The 24344-nt window shown below is 45.3% G+C and overlaps 1 protein-coding gene across 3 annotated transcripts in view; it reads left to right on the top strand.

Annotated features, from left to right (window-relative positions):
• The first annotated feature begins 270 nt into the window (after positions 1-270).
• Shtn1 (shootin 1) overlaps positions 271-24344 on the top strand; it is a 103412-nt gene continuing 79338 nt past the window's right edge. The window contains exons 1-2 of one of the 3 annotated variants that reach the window (XM_075974547.1): positions 271-593; positions 16872-16924. In XM_075974547.1, the coding sequence (XP_075830662.1) occupies positions 536-593; positions 16872-16924 (111 nt within the window). In that variant the 5' untranslated portion in view covers positions 271-535. The remainder of the gene's footprint in view (positions 594-16871; positions 16925-24344) is intronic. The other 2 variants (XM_075974546.1, XM_075974545.1) reach the window with 2 other exon arrangements.

Genomic DNA, 24344 nt, shown 5'->3' with positions numbered 1-24344 from the left:
GCAACATGCACCTGCTGGGGTCTGGCCTCAAGGTGTTCCCCGTAGAAGTGTGTAGAACAGAGGTTTTCCAGCCGTGGCCAGAGACCAATGAGTAATAGAGGGCGGCTGAAGTTGGTCATGTTCGGCTCAGATCCGCTGTCTAGCTCTGGGGTGGCGAACCCGGGGCGGGAGTCCTCTGCGTGCGCGTCGGGGGTGCAATGCAGGGCGCAGCGGAGGCCACAACGCACGGAGGCACAGGCGCCCTGGGGCCTCGACACCTGACCCGCCTACGCTTCCCACGCCCCTCCCGGGCCCAGTGCCCAGGCCCGCCCGCCGCAGGTGGAGCAGCCGCGGGCCGCGAGTAGGTGCGCGGGATGATCTCACCGCGTGCTGCGCGCCAGGAGGAGGAGGAGGAGCGGGAGGAGCGGGAGCGATCCCAACTTCCGGGTAGTGCAGCCGCACGCCGCGCCACCGGCGTCTTGCTTTCTGCTCCCCCTCCCCCGTGTCCCCCTCGCCTCTCCCTCCTTGCCTTTTATCCCCAGCCCCACCCGCCAAAATGAACAGCTCGGACGAGGAGAAGCAGCTGCAGCTCATCACCAGCTTGAAGGAGCAAGGTAGGCGGGCCCGCGGGCGCAGGTGCGGGAGCCGCGGCCTCAGCCGGGACAGCTCCGTGCGCTGCCGCAGGTGCCAGCCTGGGCCCCGGGAATCGTGAGGCCGACGCCGCCACCCCGCAGCTCAGCCGCGGTGCAGCGCTCCCCGAGCTCCGCGCGCCATGCAGAGCCCTGGGCGGAGGAGCTGGAGCGTCTTCTCGCAGTGGGAGAAGCGCGACCTGCAGGGATTGCGGGACCGGGGGATGGGAAGGAACACGCATCGGGCGTGGACAGGGTCACGGCTCGCACTCCGGTCCACTCGGGAGAAGCGAGCAAGACAGGATCGCTGGACGCCGGGTTAGGTAGCTCGGATGGCCTGGCTCCTAGCTGAGGCCCCACCCTAGCACACTTCAGCGTTCCTGGGCCTGCAGCTTTTCCAGCTTTTCTTTGGGGCTCGGTCTAGTTCCTTTTTCTTTACCCTGCTGGGATTTTTTTTTTAGGCCACCGACGTGTTCTTATCACTTCCCATTTTTAGCAATTTATTAGTCAGTGAGTCGACACCCTGCCTGTGTGGGGCTTTCTGAGGGAGCGGGGCTGATGATGGGTGCCAGAAAGCCAGGCCGTATTGCAAGCGTTTCTCTACTGCTTGGGAGCTGATGACTGTCACTCAGCACATTGGTGAACAAAGCCAAATCCTAGATCCAGTTAACCTGACACACTTAAAAAAAAAATCAGGTAATTATCCTGCCCAAAGGTTGGTTTGAAAATGTGGGTCAAGAAAGAGGAACCACACTGGTTTAGGAAGTAAAAGTGTGCAGGGCATGCCCGTGCTGAGCGACTTGCTGACCCTGGAAGGGGCCTGCTCAGTGGCTCAGCCTGGTCCTTTCTCTTCTCTTGGCTCAGTTCACCAGCTCTGAAGTTGATGCCTGCCCTTTCTTGAGCCTTGTGACTGAAGACAGGAGCTAAGCCAGTTGGTTTAGAGGTCCTTTCAAGGGGCTTTTCAAGCCCATAAGCCATAGTGTCCACCACACTCTGGGCGGAAAGCTCTCCACAGCACTGTACTGTGCCACCTCAGGGAGTTAGCTAACCTCGCTGAAACTCTCTATCTAGCATCTAGAAACCTGGAATAAGTGTTAATTGCTTATTCACAATTAGCCCCAAGTCAACCCACACAGCACCTGAGACTCCAGGAGCTGGACAGATTGCCTTATTTGTTTTTTTCTTTTCTAAACGAGAACTGGATTTCACTAGTATTAGTTTTAATAACAAATTCCTGTGTCTCATCACAACACTTTTGGTTCATTTTTCTGGACTTAGGAAACTTTCAGCCTTGGTCAATACCAGATCTTTTGATGGATGGTAAGTTTGTAATGAGTGTAAAACAAAATATTATTTCCTCTTATTCTCTTTGTACTTCTCAGAATACGCTAATGATGGTGACACCCACAAACACCTTCTCTGGCCCTTTGCTGGACTGACATTTAAGAAGGGAGGACTCCTAGGTTCCTAGCTCCTTCCCTTGTGTTTTGTTGTTCTGTTAAAAAACAAATCCTTGGCTTGGTATTTCTAAAGGCTCCATTTTCCTGATGGAGTACTTGAACCAGAAGTAATAGAACCTAGGTTTGTGTTTCTTTCCCCCCACCCTCGACACTGAGATTGCTCACGTGGGTGTTAGGGTTGGTTGTTCAACCTACTGTGAGAGTTTCATATTTTAAAACCAGAATGTGTTTGTCAGCCAGACTTTGATAAAGACTTATTTAAGAGTATGCAATGGCTGTCTGAGATGTGGAATTAACTAGGAAGCCAGGCATTTGAGGATAAACATGGTTATCAGGTCTTTGGGGATACCAGTATGATGGCCATGTTTTTATGTTGATGGTGGGTTGTTGCTGTGGTGAGTCATAATTTTAATTTCCCCATTCAATATGAACAAGAAGACCATTTTTGATTGGTTGCTCTATTTCCCTTGTTTAATACTGAGTAAACATATGTTTTTGTGTCTTTAAACAACTGCCAATTACTTGTTGTATGTGGGGCCCAAGTTCTAGAGCCTGTGGCTAGATGGTGAATCAGACTCTCCTGGCTCTTAGGACGTTTCTTGCCTGGTAGACAGTCATTAATCAAAGAGGCATGCAAATAAATAGACTATTATTTTTTCTAGGGTGGGTTCTTAGAGATGGGATGGTTGGATTTGATGGCATGCATGTTATGAAATTATGCCATCCGGTGCACAGGCATTCACTCCTCCGCCAACAGTTGTGCGAGTTCGCCTCCCCCAGCAGTGCCCTCATCACAGATGCTGGTGAGCGTTGGCTGACAGTAATTGTCAGCTGGGCAGCCTGACAAGTTCTTGAATTTCTGCCATTGGAGCTGGCAAGATGTCTCCTTTAAAATGTCTGTCGCCCTGACCATCAGTGAAGTTCTGGTCTTCACGTATTTGTTGGCCACTTTTGTTTCCTCATGCAACTCCCCCTTTGAATGAGTTTTAGGTCTAAAACTTGAACCTCTTCCCCAGAGGGTTGTGCAGGAAGGAGGCTGCTGTGGGTACTGTGGAGCTGACAGCCGTCGTCCCTAGTGGGGAGCCCTCAGTGGTGAGAGTGAGGTTAGGCCTGCCACAGTTGTGAAGCGCAGTGAAGGAGCCTGTCATAATATGAACAATCTAATTTCTATGTACCCGTCCCCACGCTCTGTCTTATAAATCACACCCACTTCTGAATTACTTCACAACATTGTATGTTCCCGTCTACTGAATGCTATAATTAGGTAGATTATGTCTTTCTAGAAAGTTATATTATGTCCCTTAAAAAAATTAGCCAGTGTGTGATTTTTTTTTATGTTCAAGCAGATGCTGAGGTAATGAGGTAATTCTCCTTTTGTCTTTTCTCCCCCCACGGGCTTTATTTTATTGGGCTGATTGACATCGTTAATGCACAGAGAAATGGTAACTTAGGGTACTATTTCCGATGCATATTTCCCAGCTATCAAAGTGGACATTTCCCTCACAAAACATCATACAATTTTCTCTCTCTGTAGAATTCTTTTGGAAAATGATAGACTCAGTTCAGCATTTGTTGAAGGTGCACGGCTTTCTGTGTGATTCATTCAACATGCATGCCCTGAATATTCATAGCCAGGCGCCAGGAGAGCATCAGAGACCAGCGAAGAAGGCCTGGCCCCTGCTGCTGATGAGTTCTGGGTCTGGAGACAGTATAAAATCCAGGAAGACTAGTCTGATTGGCTTGGATGGGAATGGCATCCCTCACAAAAACCACGGATTACTGTTGCTGTCCCAAGCAGAATGGGTCCCCACCATCGAAGGGCCTGACCCAAACAATAGGTAAAGATTAGGCTGGTCAGTATCGTTGAGAACCTGGTGAAGACTGAATTCCATCTCATGATATTCCTTTCTCCCCTCTTCCTTCCCTCTTTCCCTCTCCCCTTCATCTTTCTCAGTGCTAAGGATGGGACCCAAACCTTTATATATGCTAGGCAAGTATTCCGCCACTGAACTATGTAATAAGGGTGTTCTCAGTAAAGACCAAACAATGGCAGTAAGAAAACGAAAAGCCGTGGCCATTCTTGGGCAAATACTACTGAAAACAAATATTCCATGGTAAGATTTGTATTTGTATTTGTTGAGACATACTTGGGTTAGCCTCAAACTGTATCACATGATGACCTTGAACTCCTGACTCTGCCTCCACTTTCTGAGTATTCAGACTATGGACAATGTGTATCACCTTATCCCAGTGTAGATGGTTGGTTAACATAGATCTCATTCTTAAGATTCATCTTTTTCCTAGAGCTAAGCTACTGACTCCTGGGTGCTTTTTCTGGAGTTTCTGTAGCTCCTGGAGGAGCAAACAGTGGGGCATTATTGTAATTCAAAGGGCCCAGGCTTGCATGGCTGTACTAGTGTGTGAAACTGAGGAACCAGCCCTGGGCAGAACACTCAGAGTCACTCAGTGGAAGGCCATCTGAAACGACATGGCTGCCTTGGCTTCATGTGCAAGCTTGGCTTTTCAGCACTATTTTTCTTTCTTTTTTTAATTGATATTTATTGAGCTATACATTTTTCTCTGTTCCCCTCCCTGCCTCTCCCCCTTCAACCCTCCCCCAAGGTCACCATGCTCCCAATTTACTCAGGAGATCTTGTCTCTTTATACTTTCTACTTCCCATATAGAATACATCTATGTAAGTCTCTCTTAGTGTCCACATTGTTGTCTAAGTTCTCTGGGATTGTGGTTTGTAGGCTGGCTTTCTTTGCTTTATGTCTAAAACCCACCTATGAGTGAGTACATGTGATAATTGTCTTTTTGTGTCTGGGTTACCTCACTCAAAATAATGTTTTCTAGCTCCATCCATTTTCCTGCAAAATTCAAGCTGTCGTTATTTTTTTCTGCTGTGTAGTACTCCATTGTGTAAATGTACCACATTTTTCTTATCCATTCTTCGATCGAGGGGCATTTAGGTTGTTTCCAGGTTCTGGCTGTGACAAACAAAGCTGCCATGAACAAAGTTGAGTACATGTCCTTGTGGCACGGTTGAGCATCCTTTGGATATATACCCCAAAGTGGTATTGTTGTTCTTGAGGAAGGTTGTTTCCTAATTATCTGAGAAATTGCCACACTGACATCCAAAGGGGCTGTACCAGCTTGCATTTCCACCAGCAATGCAGAAGTGTTTCCTTTTCCCCACAACCTCTCCAGCATAAGTTTTCATCAGTGTTTTTGATCTTGGCCATTCTTACAGGTATAAGATGGAATCTCAGAGTTGTTTTGATTTGCATTTCTCTGAAGACTAAGAATGTTGAACATTTCCTTAAGTGTCTTTCAGCCATTTTAGATTCCTCTGTTGAGAGTTCTCTGTTTCGGTCTGTACTCCATTTTTTTTTTTTAATTGGATTATGTCGGCACTGTTTTTCTATGTGTGGTCCAGGAGTTGCCTGTTTCCGAGCCACCAGATGATTATTAGAATTGTAGTTTACTTCCAAGGTCCTAAGCGCTACTGAGGAGCTAGTGTCCAGGCCCTCCCTGAGATGGACTTTCACAAGCTGGTGCCAGGCCTGCTGCTTGGAGCCCCCTCTCCGTTAACACTCCTCCTGGGGAACTGGCATTTCCTTTGACTTAAAAATATTAACAAAAAATTAAAGTGAAACATATGATGCTCTCTTTCTTCTAACCCATTTTTTCTCAATCTATGTCTTACTATCATTCCAAAGAGCAGATAAGATATATACTATGACCTTGGCAGGGCCAAATTTTTTTTTTCCTATTGAAAGTCATGCTTTTGGTAATGGACTAGAGTTAAAGGCATCTGTGTGAGCTTGTATTAGCTTAGTGTAGACACAGATTGTTACATATAGAACTAGGTCTATGCTTACGTTATATATATTTGAGCATATTTATCATTCAGAACATGGTTGCTAATAGTGCCCTCTGATGAGAAAAACAGGGTTCTCAAGGGAAATGGTTGATTTTATGATTGAGATAGCCAAATATGCAAGCCAAGCCTGGGGCATCCTATGGGTCCCAAAATTAAGGAAGTGTTCAGACTAAGACGTTCACATGATGGGACCAAGAGACATGGAAGCTCACTGAAGAATTGCCCACTGTCCAACGCTGGAGCAATTAAAACAAACAAGATGTGACCCAGGGCACAAAGTAATATGTGTGGTGAAAAAAAGTGTGTGGAATGTGATAAAATGACATTTTATCTCTGGTTTTCCCTTCAAAATCTTGAAGTTCCATGTATTTTTAAGGAAAACATCAGAAAAAAACCTGGCTGAGGTAGATTCACTCCTTAAAACTGTCAAGCTCTCAGCAAAGGGACAGGTAGCAGTCTGGGCATGGTAGTGCCACAGTCCCGGCATGGGAGGGCTACAGGAGTGTCTCATGTTCAGATCATTCTTAGCTACACAGTGAGTTTGAGGCTAGCCTGGGCTACTTGATGCCTTGTCTCTGTCTCTCCCATCTCACTGGGAAAAAACTCAAACCAAACAACCCAACTCCATATAAAAAAAATACTTTATTACAACAACAAGAAGAACTTCTCAAGGTCGTAAAAGTGAAGACCAAGGTGAAGAAATACCCAAGGACATAAGACATTTAAGTGGGATGTGATATCTCAGTGTAGGTACTGGAAACAGGACATATGTGTGGAATCATTTTTTTTTGTACACTGAGAAGATGAGTCTTTGCCAAGGTGTCCTCTGATTGGTTTAATAGAGCGCTAAATGGCCAATACCTATGCAGGAAGAGGTTAGGCAGGACTTCCAGGCAGAGAGTGAAGACATGGATCTAGGCAGGAGAGAGGCACCACAGGACACAGAGAGGAACAAGGGGTACAAGATGGAGCAGAGGTAAAAAGCCGCGAGGCAAAGCATTGATTACTATAAATGGAAAAATTTAAGTTATAAGAGCTAGCGTGACAAGCCTAAGTTGTAGGCCAAGTTTTCATAATTAATAAGGCTCCACGTCATTTTTTTTTTGTGGCTGGCCACCCAAATCAAAATCCATCTATAGACATAAATAAAACTAAGGGAATCTGAATAAAATGTGGACTTTGGGTTATCAGAATGTGTCAATAGGGCCCAGAATCTAACAAATGTTCCAATTAGTGCAAAGTGCACTAGCAGATACATAGGGACTCTTCACATTCTTAAGGCCATGCCCACGATGTCCACGGGTCCCACAGATTCAATATCTTCAGATTGAAGATATCTGATGCTCCTCTCTGGCCTCCGTGGGCACCAGGGACACATGTGGCAAGCAAGCATCGTGCACATATAAACAATAATATACAATTTCTACAAAGAAAATAGCTGAAAAAGGTTTCTTATAATTTGTCTCAAATAATGTAATATGACAACCATTTCCATAGAGTTCACATTGAATTGGCACTGTACGTTGTCTAGGGATGGCGAAAGGTTACGGGAGGGTAATTGCTGGTTACAGGCAGGTAGCCGATCATTTTGTGTTTCCCTTTCTCTCCTCCTTTCTTTTCTTTTCTTTTCTTTCTTTCTTTCTTTCTTTCTTTCTTTCTTTCTTTCTTTCTTTCCTTCTCCTTCTCCCTCTCCCTCTCCTCCCCCTTCCTTCCTTCCTTGGGGTCTTATTCTGTAGATCAGGCTGGCCCAGTACTCAGTATGAAGATCAGAATGACCTCACACTTGCCATGGTTCTCCTGCCTCTGCCTTTCCAGTGCTGGAATTCTAAGCCCATGTGTCAACAACCAACTGTAAGAAGCATTTTGGGATCTGAGTTTTCATGGTTATTCCAGAGGAAAATTCCCTGATGACTACTGTCTTTGAAGTTTGGGTTTTTTCCCGACGTATCTAATTTTTTTTGTGTGTGTTTGTGCATGCAGGTGTGCATGTGTGCGTGCGAGTGCTTGTGTGTGTGTGCAGGTGTGTCTGTGTGTGTAGCTGCAAATGTGCAGAAGGAGGTGGATGTGTGCAGGTGTGCAAATGTACACGTGTAGGTGTGTGCTTATGCACGTGTGCAGGTGTGTTGTGCAGGTGTGTATGTAGTTGCAGGTGTGCAGAAGCAGGTGCAGGTGTGTGTGTGCGTGCATGCATGTGCACATGTCGCAAGTGTTCAGGGACACTTGCAGAGGTTACAGAGCTGTCCTGCTCTATCCCTCTGCTTTATTCTCCTGAGACTGGAGCTAGGGTGGTGACTGACAAGCCCAGGGGTCCTCCTGTCTCTGCTTGTACCCTCACAGTGTTGGGGTTAGAAGCATGCGTGTGACCACACTTGGCTTGTGTTTTACATGGGGTCCTCGTGCTTGTACAGCAAGCACTCCCACCTACTGAGCCCTCTCCCTAGCTCTATATCTAACGTGTACAAAATTCAATTTTACTGAAATGATAATGTCGCTTACATTCTTATACACATTTCTATGTTCATGGGGCTGGAGAAAAATAGTCCTTTTTAAATTGACCAATAATTGTTTGCATTATTACGGGGTACAAGAAAAATTCAAGATAAATTTAATGATAGATCTAAAAAACATGTATATCTTGAATTCTGTTGTGCTTGTGATTTCATTATTTAAGCCAATGTTAGTGCGTTATTGTCTACAGTTTACAATACAGTTTATTTTTTTCTAAAAAATACCGTGTGTATGTGTGTGTGTATATGTGTGCGTACGTGTATTTGTGTGTGTGTATGTGGTCTGTGTGTATGTATGTGGGGGGGTGGGTATGTGGGTGTGTGTGTGGGTATGTGTGTGGGTGTGTGATTGTGTGGGTATGTATTGTGTGTGTATCTGTCGCATGTGTGTTTGTGTGTATGTATGTGTGTGTATGTCTGTGAGTGTGTGGGCACATATATGCCATGGCGCTCATGGGGCGGTCAGATGACAACCTGATGGATTCGGTCCTCTATTTTCACCTCTACATGGGTTCTGGGGGTCAAATTCAAGTCACCAGACCTGGTGCAAACATCTTTACCAGCAGGTCCATCTTGCCCGCCCAGGGTTCAGTTTGTACTGGACTTTCATGGGACCTAAGCAGTATATGGTATGTGCCTGCCATTACAGGAGCACACAGAATAGTCTCACTGCTCCCCAACCTCCATACACTCGAGTCACTCCCTGCTTCTTCCTCTAACTGCTAATGGCCACAGATTCCGTTATTGCTCTTTCCAGGGTGTTGTAGTTGGACTCATGCCGTACATGTGGCCCTTCATATCGACTCTTAAGTTAGCAATATGCAGGTCTTTCTGTGGCTTGATCAATCACATTGCTCTGCTGCATAATATTCCATTTTATGGATCTACCACAGCTTGTTTATTCCTCCACGCGCTAAGAACATCCTGGGCAGGCCTGAATTTAGTTAATCATGAAAAAATCTTCTGTAAACATTTGCATTAGTAAGGCTTGGATGTCTCTTTGTTCTGTGATTGTGTCAGTCCGGGATAGGGAGTAGTGAATCTGCCCTGGGGCTGTGATCTCACAAGTTCTCTGCTTTATTTTTGTGTTCTACACCCTAGCCCTGCCCTCCAGGGAGCAGGAAGGCTTGGGGTTGGGGTGTGAGGGGGGATGGGGTGGGATTGACTTGGGTACTTCCCTCTTCCAAGTCTGTAAGGCTCTAGTAAAGCAGTTTCTCTTGAGATCAGGTCTTAAGAACAGAGTGGCAAGCTGGGCATGGTGGCCATGCCTTTAATCACAGGACAGGGAATCGGAGGGGTGGCTATCTGCAAGTTTGGGGGCAGCCTGGTCTTTGTAGTGAGCTCCAGGTTAGCTAGGGCTATGTAATGAGAGACCCTGCATCAAGAATAAAAGGAAGGAAGGAAAAGAGAGAGAGAGAGCGAGAGCGAGAGCGAGAGCGAGAGAGAGAGAGAGAGAGAGAGAGAGAGAGAGAGAGAAAGAAAAAGACAGGTACAGAGTTCTCTGAGCATCTGTTGTAGAGTGGCTATATCTAAAAGCAGGAACCTCTAGGATGTGAAACAAAAAAATCCTTTCCCCCTTCCTGACTAACCTGCCCTTCTACCTCCCCACCTCAAGGGCATTTTAAACACAATCTGTACAAAGCGTCATATGGCCTAGATTTTCCTGTCTGGGTCCCAGATCTTTAGCAGGGGTTTCTTCCAGCCATTCACTGCCGTAAGATATTCCTCTGTGCTGCCCTTGTGTCTCCAGTGACAGGGGTGGGACTTGCCCTGAGATCTCAATTCCCTAATGGATCTAAGAGGATTGTTGCTGTACCATTTATTTGTTTTTTGTTGTTGTTGTGGAGATTGTGTGATGTACAAGCCTACGTGCTAGAGACCAGACACACATATATGTGATGATAGATAGATAGATAGATAGATAGATAGATAGATAGATAGATAGACAGATACATGATAGATAGGTAGGTAGGTAGGTAGATAGATAGATAGATAGACAGACAGACAGACAGATACATGATAGATAGGTAGGTAGGTAGGTAGATAGATAGATAGATAGATAGATAGATAGATAGATAGACAGACTGTAAAAATACTTAGTTTTCCCCCTTCTGGATGTTTAATTTGAAGCCATTCATACGGTTTGCAGAGAGTTCTTCAGCATTATTCTTTATTAGCACTGAAATGTGTTCCACCTAGTGTCGATGGAGCTCAGGCTTGCCATAATTCCTTTCCTGATAGGAAATCTGTCACCTTTGTTTTTTTTGATCAGCTGTCCCAGTGGTCCCCCACCCCTGGCTTTTATAATGATTTAATTAACAAGTGGGGTATAAATGGCTTCCCTCTCAACTCTGGCTCTAAGTGGAGGGGGTCCACTGGGACGAGCAGAAGGGGAGCCTGTCCTAATTGAACAGTGCCTTTGTGGCTCCAGTCCTCACTTCCATTAGTCAGGTTTCAGGGCTCCCTGAGTCCTACAGGCAGGCTCAGCCCATGGATACAAATCTGTACTAGGAAATGTCAGGAAACAGTGTTGTGCTTTTCTGTCTAGATACATTTGGTTGTTCCTTAAGGCTTTGTTTTTATTGTGTCTTAAAGTAGCATCTGTGTGAGAGACCCTGCCTGGCTGATGATGATATGCTCTCCGGACTGCAGGTTCATTCCTGCTCCAGAACGGTGCTTACTTTAAGCCAGGCACTGTCCTAGATGCAGACACGTGGGCGGGTAAAGGCGTAGTCTTTACCCCAAAGGACCATTTCCCCTCTAGTGTGCTATCAGGTTCCTCACAGTCACTCTTAGCAATGTCAGTTGCTGTGAGTGTCTGGGAATCAGTAAACAGGATCTGCCTCCACTTCCTACTACAGTTGTGACTTCTCAATGCATCTGCGTCCTCACTTCTACAATGGAGATGTGAATATTTGGCTTAATCATTTTGCATAGTATGTTTGTATGAGCCTTTTGTTCATTTGTTTGGCATAGGTGTGGACTCTGTGCTTGATATTCTGTTGACATAGGCAGAGCACAATCCATTGAGTGGGGAGAAAAGGAAAGCAGGCAGACATGTGTACAGATGGCTTTGTAATGTTGTGTTGTGCACAGGGATTCAAGTAGAGGTATGATACTTGTTTTGTGTTTTGGATATTTCTGGCTTTGTGGATATTTGTATAGACTTTACCATTTCAGCATCCCTGATCTAAAAATGTGAAGTCCCAAATGGTCCAAAATCTGGAACCGTGCCTTCAGAAAGTTGTCAATTTTGGAGCTTTTCACATCTCAGACTTTGGTGTTCAGGGTGCTCAGCCTCTGTATGAGTAGGGTGCTCTGGTAGTATATTAAGATATAACTGCTGATTTTGCCCAAGACATACAAGAAGAGCTCCCTCATGGGTAGAGCAGAACTGTTTACCTAGACTCTGTGGTCTGCAGGCAGGAGCTGAGTGGTCAGAAGAGAAGTGGGGTTTAAGAGAGTGTTGCCAAAGTCTTTGGAGGTTCTTAGGTAAATGAAACTTTGAAGGGAGAAAAAGAGCAAGAACCAACCCGGAATAGGAAATTAGAGGGTAGATAAGTGGGTGTCACTGTGGAAGGTCTGAGTTAGGACACTGATACTGGCTACTGGGAAAGAACATATGGGTGAGATGCTTCTGAAAGATTGGAGGAGTTTGGTGGGTTTTTGAAGGTATTTAGGGTGGTCTTTCAAGTGCCAGATTGGCTGTGAATAACTACCAGAGGAGGAGCAGCCAGAGAACAAGGAGAGGAGGACGGCAGAGGCCAGACACCCAGCTACACACAGCCAGCCATGGAGTAAGAGTGAAAGTAAAATATACAGAAGTAAAAAAAGGAAAGAGTCCAGAGACAAAAAGTATATGGGTTAAGTTAAGAAAAGCTGGCTAGGAAAAAAGAAAAAAACCAAGCTAACGCTGGGCTTTCATAAGTAAGAATAAGCCTGCATGTGTGCATTTATTTGGGAGTTGGGTGATGAGACCCCCCACCCCGCCATGTCAAAAGACTAGAGCCAAAAGAGTAAAACATCACATTCCAGTGTGTTGTTTTTGTTTTTGCAGTATTTAACTATGTAAAGATACGTTGCTGTTTCACCTTGCCTGCCAAAGGCATCTGATTGGTTTAATAAAAAGCTGGATGACCAATAGCTGGTCAGAGGAGGGATAGGCGGGGCTTGTGAGCAGAGAGAAAAGGGGAGCCAGCCCACCACTGGGCCCAGACAGCCAGTCAGGAAGAAGCAGGAGAGCAGGGCATAGAGAATGAAAGAAAGGTTAAAAAGCCCCGAGGCAAAACACAGATGAAGAAAAACAGATTGAATTAAGTTATCAGAGCTAGTGGGACAAGCATAAACTAAAGGCTGAGCCTTCATAATTAACCATGAGTATCTGTGTCTTTATTTGGGAGCTCGTTGGTGGCCCAAGACAAAGCTACAGATGGCTTCCTTTAGCATTAGCGACCAAGAGAATGGAAAACCAGAGTGATTCTTAAACACATGCTCTCCCCGATATTCACCTAGTTTTCTCCAGATCCTCCTTTTTGTCTATTTTACACTGTTAAGCGGTTGTTCCTCACACTAACTACACATTAGGGAATTCATTTCTTTAAAAATAAAAGTAAAGATGACCAAACTCCACCCTAGACTCTGTAGATCAACCCCAGAGGCACCCACTGTGGAGAGGAGTCCAGGGCTCAGTGATTGCCAAGCTCTCCAGCTGGCTCAAGCATGCTTCAAGGATTGAAAAGTCTGGTATCAGGCATGCTTCCACACCCTTGCCAGGATTTGCTGTGACAAATGGCTTTTAGCGCCTTAGCTTGCTTCCCTTTGCTTGGTGACATAGTGTCTCCTGCTTTCACAGATTGCTTTCAGTCAGCCATTTGGGGGGTGGGCAGAAATAAAAGTAACCTTGAAACCCAGGACATTCTTTGGGTGTTTAATCAGGATCTGGCAAGCTTTGCAACTTAAGTAGCAATTACCATGGCTGACACTAGACAACACCAGCCTACTTTAGCTCCTTTTCTTCCCAGGGTAAGACGACCGAATCTACACCAGGAAGCCGAGGCTCCGGGAGGTGACTCCCAGCCAGTACGTGCTCATTTAATTAGACATCTATAGAGCTGGTAAGCCGAGGTGTGAAGTCTTCCCAAGCTGTGTCTTTCCCATGGGAAGGAACCCGTCACATTTGTGTGAGGCACTGCTTCAAAGGATAGCATTGCCAAACCTCTTGAGCTGCGCACGCTTGCTTTAAATGTTCAAACTGCTAGCCAGTTCTGAGGCAGTAAAACACTGCTTTCTGTGAAGCCTCTTAACATACCGTAAAAGAAGTAGCTGAGGGGGCTGGAGAGATGGCTCTGAGGTTAAGAGTCCTCACTGCTGATACAGAGGAGGTTTGGTTTCCAGCACCCACAACCACCCCTAAATCTTGCTCCAGGTGATCCAGTGCCCCCTTCTGGCCTCTGCAGGAGCTGCCCAGCATACATATCCATAATTTAAAAAAATGAAGTTCCTGAAAAATAGAGGCCACTTCATAGCCGTTGATAGCCATACCCCTGTATCAGGATGACACATATTCATATGTATGCATTTGTGTGTACGCGTGCATGAATGTTGTTTTGGGAGTGAGCTTTGTTTTTGTTGTTGTTGCTGTTGTTAACTTCAAAGAAATCAACATTTTTCTTTTCTTTTGTGCCCCAACCCCCTGCGGTCCCCGGCTGTGACTAAGGTCATTGTGCTCCTTCCGTTTTTTTTTTTTCCCTACTTAAGTCCTTGCTTTTGTTGTCTGTTACAGTTGTACATAGCTATAAGTAAAGTATGCTTTCTGCGGTTTCTATTAAAATATTATAGGTGAAGGGTTCTTAATTAATGCCTGTAATAAAGAGCCAGCAATTAGGAGTTTGCGGTGTTTTGTCTGGTCTATCGGCACTATAATGGAGGCATGGTGTGAGTAGTTTTAGAAAAGCTTCCCAAGCCATTATTTGATGTTGTAAATAGAAAAAAAATTCTTATCTCTTAATGTCAGTTTGAGAGTATACTTTTATAAGCCATTACTGTGTATGTGTACGCCTGTAAAGTAGGTCACTAATAATGCAGTGGTAAATCCATTTTGATGTGCGTGTGTGCATGCACCCGCCATAGTGTGTACGTGGAAGTCACATGACAGCGTAGGGGGCTGGCTCTCTCCATTCACCACGTGGATACTGGGAATTGAACTCGGGTTATCAGACTTGATGGAAGTACTTAGACCCTATGGGTCATCTCACTGGCCCTGATTTTGATTTTTAAATTTCATCTACAGATACTTTAAAACATTTTAAGTAAAAAAAAATTGTGTGTGAGTATGATGTTTATGTGTACGGATACACGCACACGTGGCAGTCAGAGAACGACCTTGGTTGGGTGGTGGCACACACCTTTAATCCCAGCACTGGGGAGGCAGAGACAGGCGGATCTTTGAGTTCAAGGCCAGCCTGGTCTGGAAATCCTGTCTTGAAAAACCGAAGGGGGTGAGGAGAATAACCTTGCTTGTCAGTTCCTCCACCTGCCTATGTGAGACAGCAGCTCTTGTTTTTATAGTCCTCTGTATGTGCCAGGCTAGCCATCCCTCAAGCCACCAAGGATTATCCTGACTCCGCCTCCCATCTCTCCATAGGGATGCTGGGATTGTGCCCATCTTTATGTGGTTCTGGGGACCCGAGCTTCATTCTTTTTTTTTCTTTTTTTTTCTTTTTTTGGTTTTTTGAGACAGGGTTTCTCTGTGGTTTGGAGCCTGTCCTGGAATTAGCTCTTGTAGACCAGGCTGGTCTCGAACTCACAGAGATCCACCTGCCTCTGCCTCCCAAGTGCTGGGATTAAAGGCGTGCGCCACCACCGCCCGGCCCGAGCTTCATTCTTGACACTTCTGTGACGAGTGGAGCCATCTGCCCAGCCCTGCAGATACATTTAAATGCTAAGTAGTTTAAGCCAAAGTCGGTCAATAAAATATGTTTATCTTTTCTGTTTTGAAGCTGTGTTAGGTAGAATAATGATGTTTGGGGCCGTGACCATAGTCTACTACCCAATAGCATCAACGTGTATTTAGAAATCTCAAATAACACTCTTGGTTTTGTTTATGTTAAAAATCATTGCACATTGCAATAATTGTCTAGCTCCTAGGGCGATTTGGTTCATGCTCAGTTTTTGGAATATTTGTGACAGGCGTCGATAAGGAGACCAGGTGTTGAGGATTTCACTTTGTGCTTTATTAACTCCTTCCGGTTGAGCATGGAAAGGGCTCCATCTTTATGTGTGTGTCCAGAGCTGTTTGTCAGTGGGTCTGTGGCTTCTGTGAGTTCGGACCTCAGTGTTTTTAGCACCACTGTCACAGCGGGCGACCCCAGCCCTTTGGCCTCTGAAGCTTGTTCCTCTCCCGGTTAGGTGCTTGTTTCTGGGGTAGTTTTGCTCTTCTGGGAAACATACGTTTTTTGGAGCCGATGACCAGGTTCTATGGGATGTTCGTTTTTAGTGGGAGGGAAGGCTGAGACAAGGTGGTTGAGGCTAGGGTGGGGCCTCCTGCCCCAATCTTCCTAAGGCTGGAGTTACAGGCATGTGTCTCCATGCTTGGCACCCATCTGGGATCCATTAAAGTTATTGGCCTCAGGCTTTTATTTTTGTCTTCAGATTATTAATAGGAATGGGAAACTTAAAAAAAAAACTGAGCTACTCATAGAAGATAAATCCCAATTAAGATTTTTGCACAGGTGAACATGCGGCCACGTGATCACCTAGCTCCCAGTGACAGTCCTGTCTAGTGGCTGGTGGACTAGACTGGCCTCAGAGGCTCTTCCTCGAGTCACCTTAGGTCACTGTTACAAACTTCATACGCTCAACTCCAAGGAAGCCTAAAAATTGTGTTCAGGTTACATCATGAGCACCCCACATATCTGGGAGTCTGCACTCCCATCTTAGTGAAACGAAGGTTGCTGACCATGGCATGGCCACTGCCTGTCTTGCCTGGAGACAGATATTCTCAGTCCAATGTCCATCCCACAAACCTCTGCACTGAATAAAGTAGACAAATGACATTGTGTTGAGTGTGCAAGCTCACTTTAATTTCTAAGTGAGCCTCCAGTTTTAGTACTGTTGGGGGGGGGACGGCAGGGTCCTGGGTGCTCTCACTGGCAGGTGCTGAGATCACAGAGGAGGACTTTTCAAGGTCCCTTCTGGCCCGTGGGTCTTCCTGAGGCCTTGGGGAGAATGGGAGTTCAGTGCAGTGGGCTCACACCTGCAGAGACTGGAAAGCAAAAGCCCTTTGGTGGTCTCTCCACTCGGCTGAACTTAGTGGCGAGTTGTTGGGGGGTCAGCTGAGTTCGCAGGTTTTCCCACAGTGAATTTTTGAGAGTTCTAATGTCGCTTTCTTTCTTTTTCTTTTCCCTTTAGCAATAGGCGACTATGAAGACCTTCGAGCAGAGAACCAGAAAACAAAGGAGAAGGTTTGTACTGTACCCCTCCCTTTTCTTACAAGCCTGAACGCCTAGGCAGCATAATGCATTGTTCAGCCACCAATTTCAGTTAAATGTGAATGAGAGGGGTTTTTTTCCCCCCTTTTTTTCTCTTTTCTTTTCTCTTGCATGTGTGGTTGAAGCTAATATCAACTCCGGGCTCCAGATGGTAAAGAATAGCAGGCATTGCCACAGTAGGCACAGCCCTGGGAGATTAAGTACGCGGCTAAATGTGTCTCAAGGCACTAGGCCAAGCCTTCCAAGTCCTCAGGAATTGTCCTTTTCTCCTGGTAGTCACACTGGGGACACTGGTGATGGACTCAGAGCCTGGGGACATTTGCTCCTAGGACCCCGGCTCGGTGGGTCCGGAGGGACCTGGGCTTTGGCATTTAGCCATCCTGTACACCACTGTGTTTGCTTCTGCTAGATAGGTAGATAATAATACCAGAAGTTGAAAAACACCTAGTGTTTGTACAGGAGAAGTATGCTGAATATTTTCACAGGATCTGGAAGTTTTGTTTTGAACTATCAAATAAGAGAATTCTGTTTACTTTTGTAATCTCTGTCCTTTTTGTCTCTAAAACTGTTTACTTAAGATTTGTGAGTGTTTGCTATGTATGAGAGCTTCAAGACTTTAATTCTAGCACTTGGGAAGCGAAGGCAGGAGGATTGCCATGAGTTCGAGGCTAGCCTGGGCTACAGACTGAGATCTTGTATTGGAAAGCAAGCAGATTTGTGAATGTTTGCGTGCATGTGCATGCACACGCATGCTTGAGTGTGCATGTGTGTTTTTGTCCTCCTGTCAGCCTAGGGGAAAAAGAGAAAGATAGAGGGGCAATAGAAAACAAAAATAGGATAGAAGAACACGGACTATGGATTTGTTTTAAAATATAAATGAAAGTTATATATAAATTTAAAATGTAATCGTTTTTAACTTGCCACCACTAAATATGGTGCTTTTATCAAATAAGATAGGCAAAATATTTTTTAAAAGTGTATCCCTGGCAGAAAAGAAATAAATAAAGCAGCCTGAGGTGGTTTTTACCTAAGAATGAGATTATGATGTGTCATCTCTGTAGTTTTAGAACAAGGGTAATAACAACACTTATCAGGCAGATAACTAGTTATAAAGCCTGTAGCATGTTTGGACTTAGTTTATTGTGCTCTTAACACACTTATTAGACCTTTTTAGTCATTACGTTTGCCAGCTGCCTAGGCATAGATTGACTGGTGGCTGTAACGGCAAGGGCTTTGCTCACATACAATTATACTTGCTTTTTAGGTCAGTGTTTTAAATCTATAAGGCTCTCTTGTTTTTGACAATATTTATTTTCTCTTGATTCTATTCATGGGTGAGTCCGTATATGGGTTTGTGCTTGTGAAGAGGCTGAGCAAGCCAGCAGACTTCCTGGTAGTTGTAAGGTACCCAGTGTGAGTGCTGGGAGTTGAACTGGGTCCTCTGTAAGAGCAGCAAGCATCCTCAAACACTGCGCTGTCCCTCCAGCCCCGTCTTCGTACCTTTGTAAGTTCATCTTTGGTGCTCTCTGAAATCTTGTTTCCTTTCCTCTCAGGCTACCCGAGGGGATGATAGATGGGGTTGATTTTTAAAAATCCATGCAGAAAGGGAGCTGATATGTAAATCTTTCTAAGGCAAGAAAGCCATGGAGAACAGTTTGAAAAGAAGATTATCAGTTCTGTCGCTGTAAGTCTCCCAAACACAGATGTCCCGGGGATGTAAGGTCGTGAAGAGGGTGTGCTTAGACCCTGGTCTCAGGCACATCATGATCTTAAAGCATACTTCCTGGGGAATGCTCAGGGTCGGCAGTGTGCACATCATGATCTTAAAGCATACTTCCTGGGGAATGCTCAGGGTCGGCAGTGTGCTGCCCTTTGCTCAGACCAACTCCAGGAGAGGTCCATGGGGTCTGAGTTGCATCTGCTTTGGGGCTAGCAGGGAGGGGAAGAGCCAAGCAGGTTGGAGGGGTTCACACTGCAGGACAGTTTGACTTTCTCTAAACATATGAGGTGGAGCAGGCAGGATGGCTCACTGAGTTTGATCGCTGAATTCCCTGGTAGAAGGTGGGGACCGATTCCCAAAGGTTGTCTTCTGATCTCCACTTGACATGTCCATGCATGTACACACACGTGTGTCATACACACATACGTCATATACACACAGTAAGAATAAACGAAAAGCAGGTTTAAGTAAGATAGGAAGGGAGATAGAAAGCTCGTGTGTCTTCATGTGGCAGAGAAAGAGAGAACACCCTGCATGTTTTGTTTTCTCTTTTCTGTTTCTAATCCATGGTTATCTATAGACCTTGAAATGCCCTTTTAAAAAGTGGCTGTGTGGACACCTGCTCTCCCCGTTGGCGCCACCATAGCTGTTTAACTCAGAGCCACTTTCTTCCATGGGGTTTGCAGTGAACTGTCTGTTGTGTGCGTGGGATTATAGGTTGGGCTAAAAGAAGGACTGGAAATGACCTGGGCCCAGTAAACTGTTTACTTCTTCTCTGAGCAGAAGACGGGCTGACGCATTTGCAGCATCTGCAGGCGTTATTGACCTGTTTCTGTCCTAATTCTTTAAAAATAACTATTAACAGGAATGAGAAGAAAAGAAATGAAAGCAATATGGAATGCTGTGTGTTGGGAAAAACAAAGAAGACTGAGTGGTTTTAAGTCCACCCCACTCTGTTTACCTCCTATTAAAAGACTGGCTTGCTTATTACTGCAGATTTTTCCCCAAGGTGGGGGGTGTTACAAAGGAGAGAAGCATATAATAAAAGCCTTTTATACGACATAGAAGGAGTAAAAGCAGCTTTAGTTCTGGAGGCGGCAAATGGAGGACACTGTTTTTTTTCTGGGAAAGCACTTTCTTGTGCCTGGCTGCCTGGGCTTTATCGGGTCTGCATCAACAAATACAGGCAGCCATCTTTCCTCTGTGGGGTCCCAGCCTGGAGTTAAATTAAACTCGTCATGGATACTCATTGGAAGAATTCCTTTTTGTTGTAGTTGGTTCGATGTAGGGATATTTGGCAAAATCGGAGGGGAAAAATGGCAAGGTATTACTCCTGACCGTGTGTCTACAAGTTTATTTTTCCTCGTTGCCAGGCCAGAAACCTCAGTGGGGAGAGACAGCAGACCTGGTCCCTCTGGATAGGACCTTCTGGTGGCTGCTGCATGTCCCTACGGATGTAGATTCTGCAGAGGAGGCAGGTGAACAAAGACTGTTCACTTAGAGATGACTGTGGGACCTCTGTGCCCTCTTCTCTCCATGACAGAATGGTTCAGACTGTGTTAGCTTCATTTTGCACAAGCAAACATAAGGACTTGAGGAACAATGAGTTTCCTGAGAACCTACAGGTGATTAGTGACAGATTCCAGGTTTAAACCCGGATCCTATGCCCTCCCTGCTTCTTTACAAACAGGTAAACTTAAGAGAGTATATGGACTCTTTCCAGAAAGAACCTCATTTTATTTTAATGTGTGTGTGTGCGTGTGTGTGCGTGTGCATGTATGTGTGTATGTGTACTGCAGGTAGGCATTGGCACACGCATGTGTGAGGACGTCAAAGGGCAGCCTCGGGTGTCCTTCCTCTGGTGCTGACCATTTTTTGTTTGAGGCGTGTTCTCTCATTGGCTTACAGCTTCATCAGGTAGGCGAGGCTAGCCAGGCAGCAAGCCCCAGGGGTCCACTAGGTTCTGCCCCCTCAGCCCTGGAGTCACGGGTGTGTGCCACCATGCCCAGGTTTATTTATTTTTTTAAATCTGGGTTCGGGGGATAAAACTCAGGTCTTCATATCTGGGCAGCAAGCACTTTCCTGCTTGAACATCTCTTTAGCCATGTTTTTAATGTTAATGCATGAAATTTGCACAGTAAATTATCAGGCCCAGTACATTATACCATCAGTTAGTTTGTATTGAAAAACTGAAATCTAAGTATTAAATTAATCTCTTATTAGAAAAATTCACATATGTGTGTATACATATAAATTCTGTCACTGTGCACTCAAAGATTAGGAATAAAAGATTTAGTGGTGGGCCAATGGGTTCTTGTTGATGTTTATATTTATTTACTTGGTGTATGTATATGTACATGAGCGTGTATGTCACGGCACATAGGTGGAGGTCAGACAAATAACCTGCTGGAGTAGCCAGGGCTCTCCTACTGTCTGGGCCATCAGGCTAGGAGGTGATTGCTCTAGCCTGCTGATCCGTATCTCCAACTCCAGACTAATGTTTTAACTGAATTTTCCATTTGCAGTCCTTTTCTCTACCTCAACAATGGATGTTGGTAATTCTGTGGTTTTTATAGACACCTTCGGAGATGGAATCAGAATCTGTCTGAGTTTTTAAGGAAAGTAATTGAGGGGAAATCTTTGGCTTGAATGCCTTCTGGCCACATCAAGGAAAATAGATGAAGTTTTACCTGTTAGTAAAACCACTAATGAGGGAGGGGACACAGACAGTTGACAAATAGCTGAGATATTGTCATCGCTGTGTGAGTCTCTACAGCTTGGGTAGGACAAGAAAAGACAAAATGACCTGACCCCTGCTTTTTCCATGCGCAAACTTTTACTCTTTTAATTACAGACTTAAATGTCATTTATCTCTAAGCCTCCTCTAGCTCTCTTACATTGTGATAAGCCATCTGTGTATTCCTCTATGCCTGTCACCTCCATCAAGAGAATTTATTATTAGCTCAACATTAAACAGGAGAAGAGGCACGTGCTGTGGGTCCTGGGGAAACATAAAAACCTTGGGATTGTTTATTTGTGTCTTCTGGTCATTTAGCGTGACGATAAGTGGGAACTATGAAATGGCCTCGTCTCTCCATTATTTTTGCCCATTTTCCAAATGGCATTGCCAGCGAGCAGTGTGTGAAAAGAGGCAGAGAGCCTGTCACATTGGTGTTAACAAACTCTTCCGAATCTGTATTTGGGGCGCGCAAAAATCGGATGAGTGTGTATACTTTGGAATCAGCCAAACAAAACGTGCTTCCTTAGTGTGTTGCCACCAATGTTTGAGTGTTAGTCACTCTGCCCCATTCAAAGGACCTTCTCCTGTAACTTGCTCAAAATCTTTGTCATAACCGATTGGGTTTGATTTTTCTCTTTTCCTTTCGTGTGTGTGTGTGTGTGTGTGTGTGTGTGTGTGTGTGTGTGTGCGTGTGTGTGCGTGTGTGTGCGTGCGTGCCTCATGGAGCTTTGAATGGAATGACATTCACATTTCTCAGGGGGTTGGTGGTGGTGGTGTGTGTGTGTGTGTGTGTGTGCGCGCGCGCAGTATGTATAGAGAGAAGGGAATCTGTGTGATAGAAGAGTGTCTACTACTAAATAGTATTTATATTTAATATTATGTTCAGAGACTGAGTTTTGAAATGCATAAATGTTTAAGTGGCTGATTAGAAACCGTTTGGGTGAGCTACTGTCACCGCGCATCAGACGGTTCTGTCAGCCTGCCAGGAACAATGAATGAAAAGAGATTGAGGCAGACATTTCCAAGACTTGTTTCAAGAAGCAAGATATATGATAGTGTTTGCATCTTGGCTCGGTTGTCTATTGTTACAATTCCATCCTCTCGTATAATGTTCAGAGGTGAAGGTCCCAAGTATATTATTTTTTTTTAAAAAATCAATAAAGAAGCCACTCTAAAGAGCAAGATCTGCATCCATTATGATAACTGTTCATGCATAATACATCCACATACATGCGGCTTCTTTGAGACGGAGTGGCAAGTGGTTGTGCCAGAGAAAAAGTAATTACTTAGGGTTTGAAAGTGAAAATGAGTCTCTCATTAACAGCAATCTATCCAGAAACAAAGAGCGAGGGTCTCAGTTCTGATGACATGTGTTTCCAGCTCACATACAATACCTCGACTTCGGAGGCTGCTGCACGACAGCTTGGGTGGGGGCGGCCACTCCCCCTTTAGCGCCTGTGAAAATTGGAGGGAAAGAAGTTTGAATTGGAAGAAAAGAAGAACTCCAAAGGAGAAATGGAGCAAAGGGGTTCCATGTGGTGGGAATGAGTGAGCGCGGATCCAGAGAAGCCAGACTTACCTAGATGGAACGGCAGACCTGGCATCCTCTCGCTTTCCCGCTGAAGAGTCTGAAGCAGGCACCGGCTCCGATGTCCAGTTCTGATGCTATACCTTTCCATTTTAAAATAGTGTGACCGGGATGTAAGAGGAACGAACTTCTAAAAAAGATGGTGTGGGCCAAACCTTCCTGCAGGCAGTATAATTGCCCGATTTCTGTCTCTACAAGTCTGCAGCCTGCCTGTCTTGTAGCCCATGTCCTTATACCCTGCTCTTCTCATTGTTGGTGTTTGTTTGGGGATCCTAAGTTTCGTGAAACTACAGAATCTAGGTGTTCCCCACCAGGTCATAGTGCCTGACACTAGATGTAGGTTTGTCCAGTGCAGAGACACCCAGTGGTTCCAGGAAATGATTGCTCAGAATTCCACATCAGTATATGTTAAGGTTTGCCTATCCATCTGTTGTCTTCTGTCCCCAAGGTGTGTGGAGACAATGTATGGACTTCAAACTGTCCTTTCTACTAGATGACAGTTCTCTCGCACGCGTGTGCCCAGATGATAAAATATTAGTGGAAATCAGACACAGTTTGGAGCGTTGAGGTTCTTATTGCATAAATCACACACACACAGCTGATTGTTAAGTATTTTCTACATCAGTTCAGAGCTTCTGCTGATCCCAGATAAAGAGACGTTTATGTTGACAGTGTTGGCTGATAGGTAGATGGGGGACTAGGGAAGATGCTAGTTCATGCTGGAAGAACGTTCTTCTGCAACCCAGCCGAGATGAGCCTTACTGGTGAGATCTGGAAAGCAGCCTGGGCTTCTCATACAATGGGCTTTCAAAACCACCAAAACCAACCTCCAGTCAATCTACCACTCTCTAAAGAGTCAAAACAGCGTCTCAGTCTAAGCTGTGACATTATTCAGTCTGCTTAAAGCAACCAGCGCTCAGGCAGCCGGGTTCAGCTCCAGCCTTGAGCTACAGAGAATTATCGAGCTTCCTGATTAAGTGATGTCGTCCAAAGAACATCTGTTGCTATTACCAAGTTTTCATGAGCAATTCTCAACACAAAAAGAGACGGCTTTACAGATGGTACAGCTGCATGAGCAGGGCAGAGGAGAGGGTGGGATGGATGGGGGCGTCTCTGTGGCACAAAGATGCAAGGCTGCTGCAGGCCTGTGTCCCTGCGATCTCTCTGCGCTGGTCGACTGGGAGAAAGGTTGCAGGATGCCTCTGCCTTCTCCTGAGATGATGCTGTACAAACAAGCGCATCCTTCATGGTTCGATCAGTTCTGGTGTGGAATCAGTAGGCTGCGCTTGCCGTATGCGTGACCCCTCCCACCCTTTCAGCCTTTCAACATAGCAGATGGTAAACT

The sequence above is a fragment of the Microtus pennsylvanicus genome, chromosome 5, assembly GCF_037038515.1.
Source record: "Microtus pennsylvanicus isolate mMicPen1 chromosome 5, mMicPen1.hap1, whole genome shotgun sequence".
NCBI lineage: Eukaryota > Metazoa > Chordata > Mammalia > Rodentia > Cricetidae > Microtus > Microtus pennsylvanicus.
The sequence above is the reverse complement of the archived record's forward strand: the minus strand, read 5'-3'. Positions and strand labels throughout refer to the sequence as shown.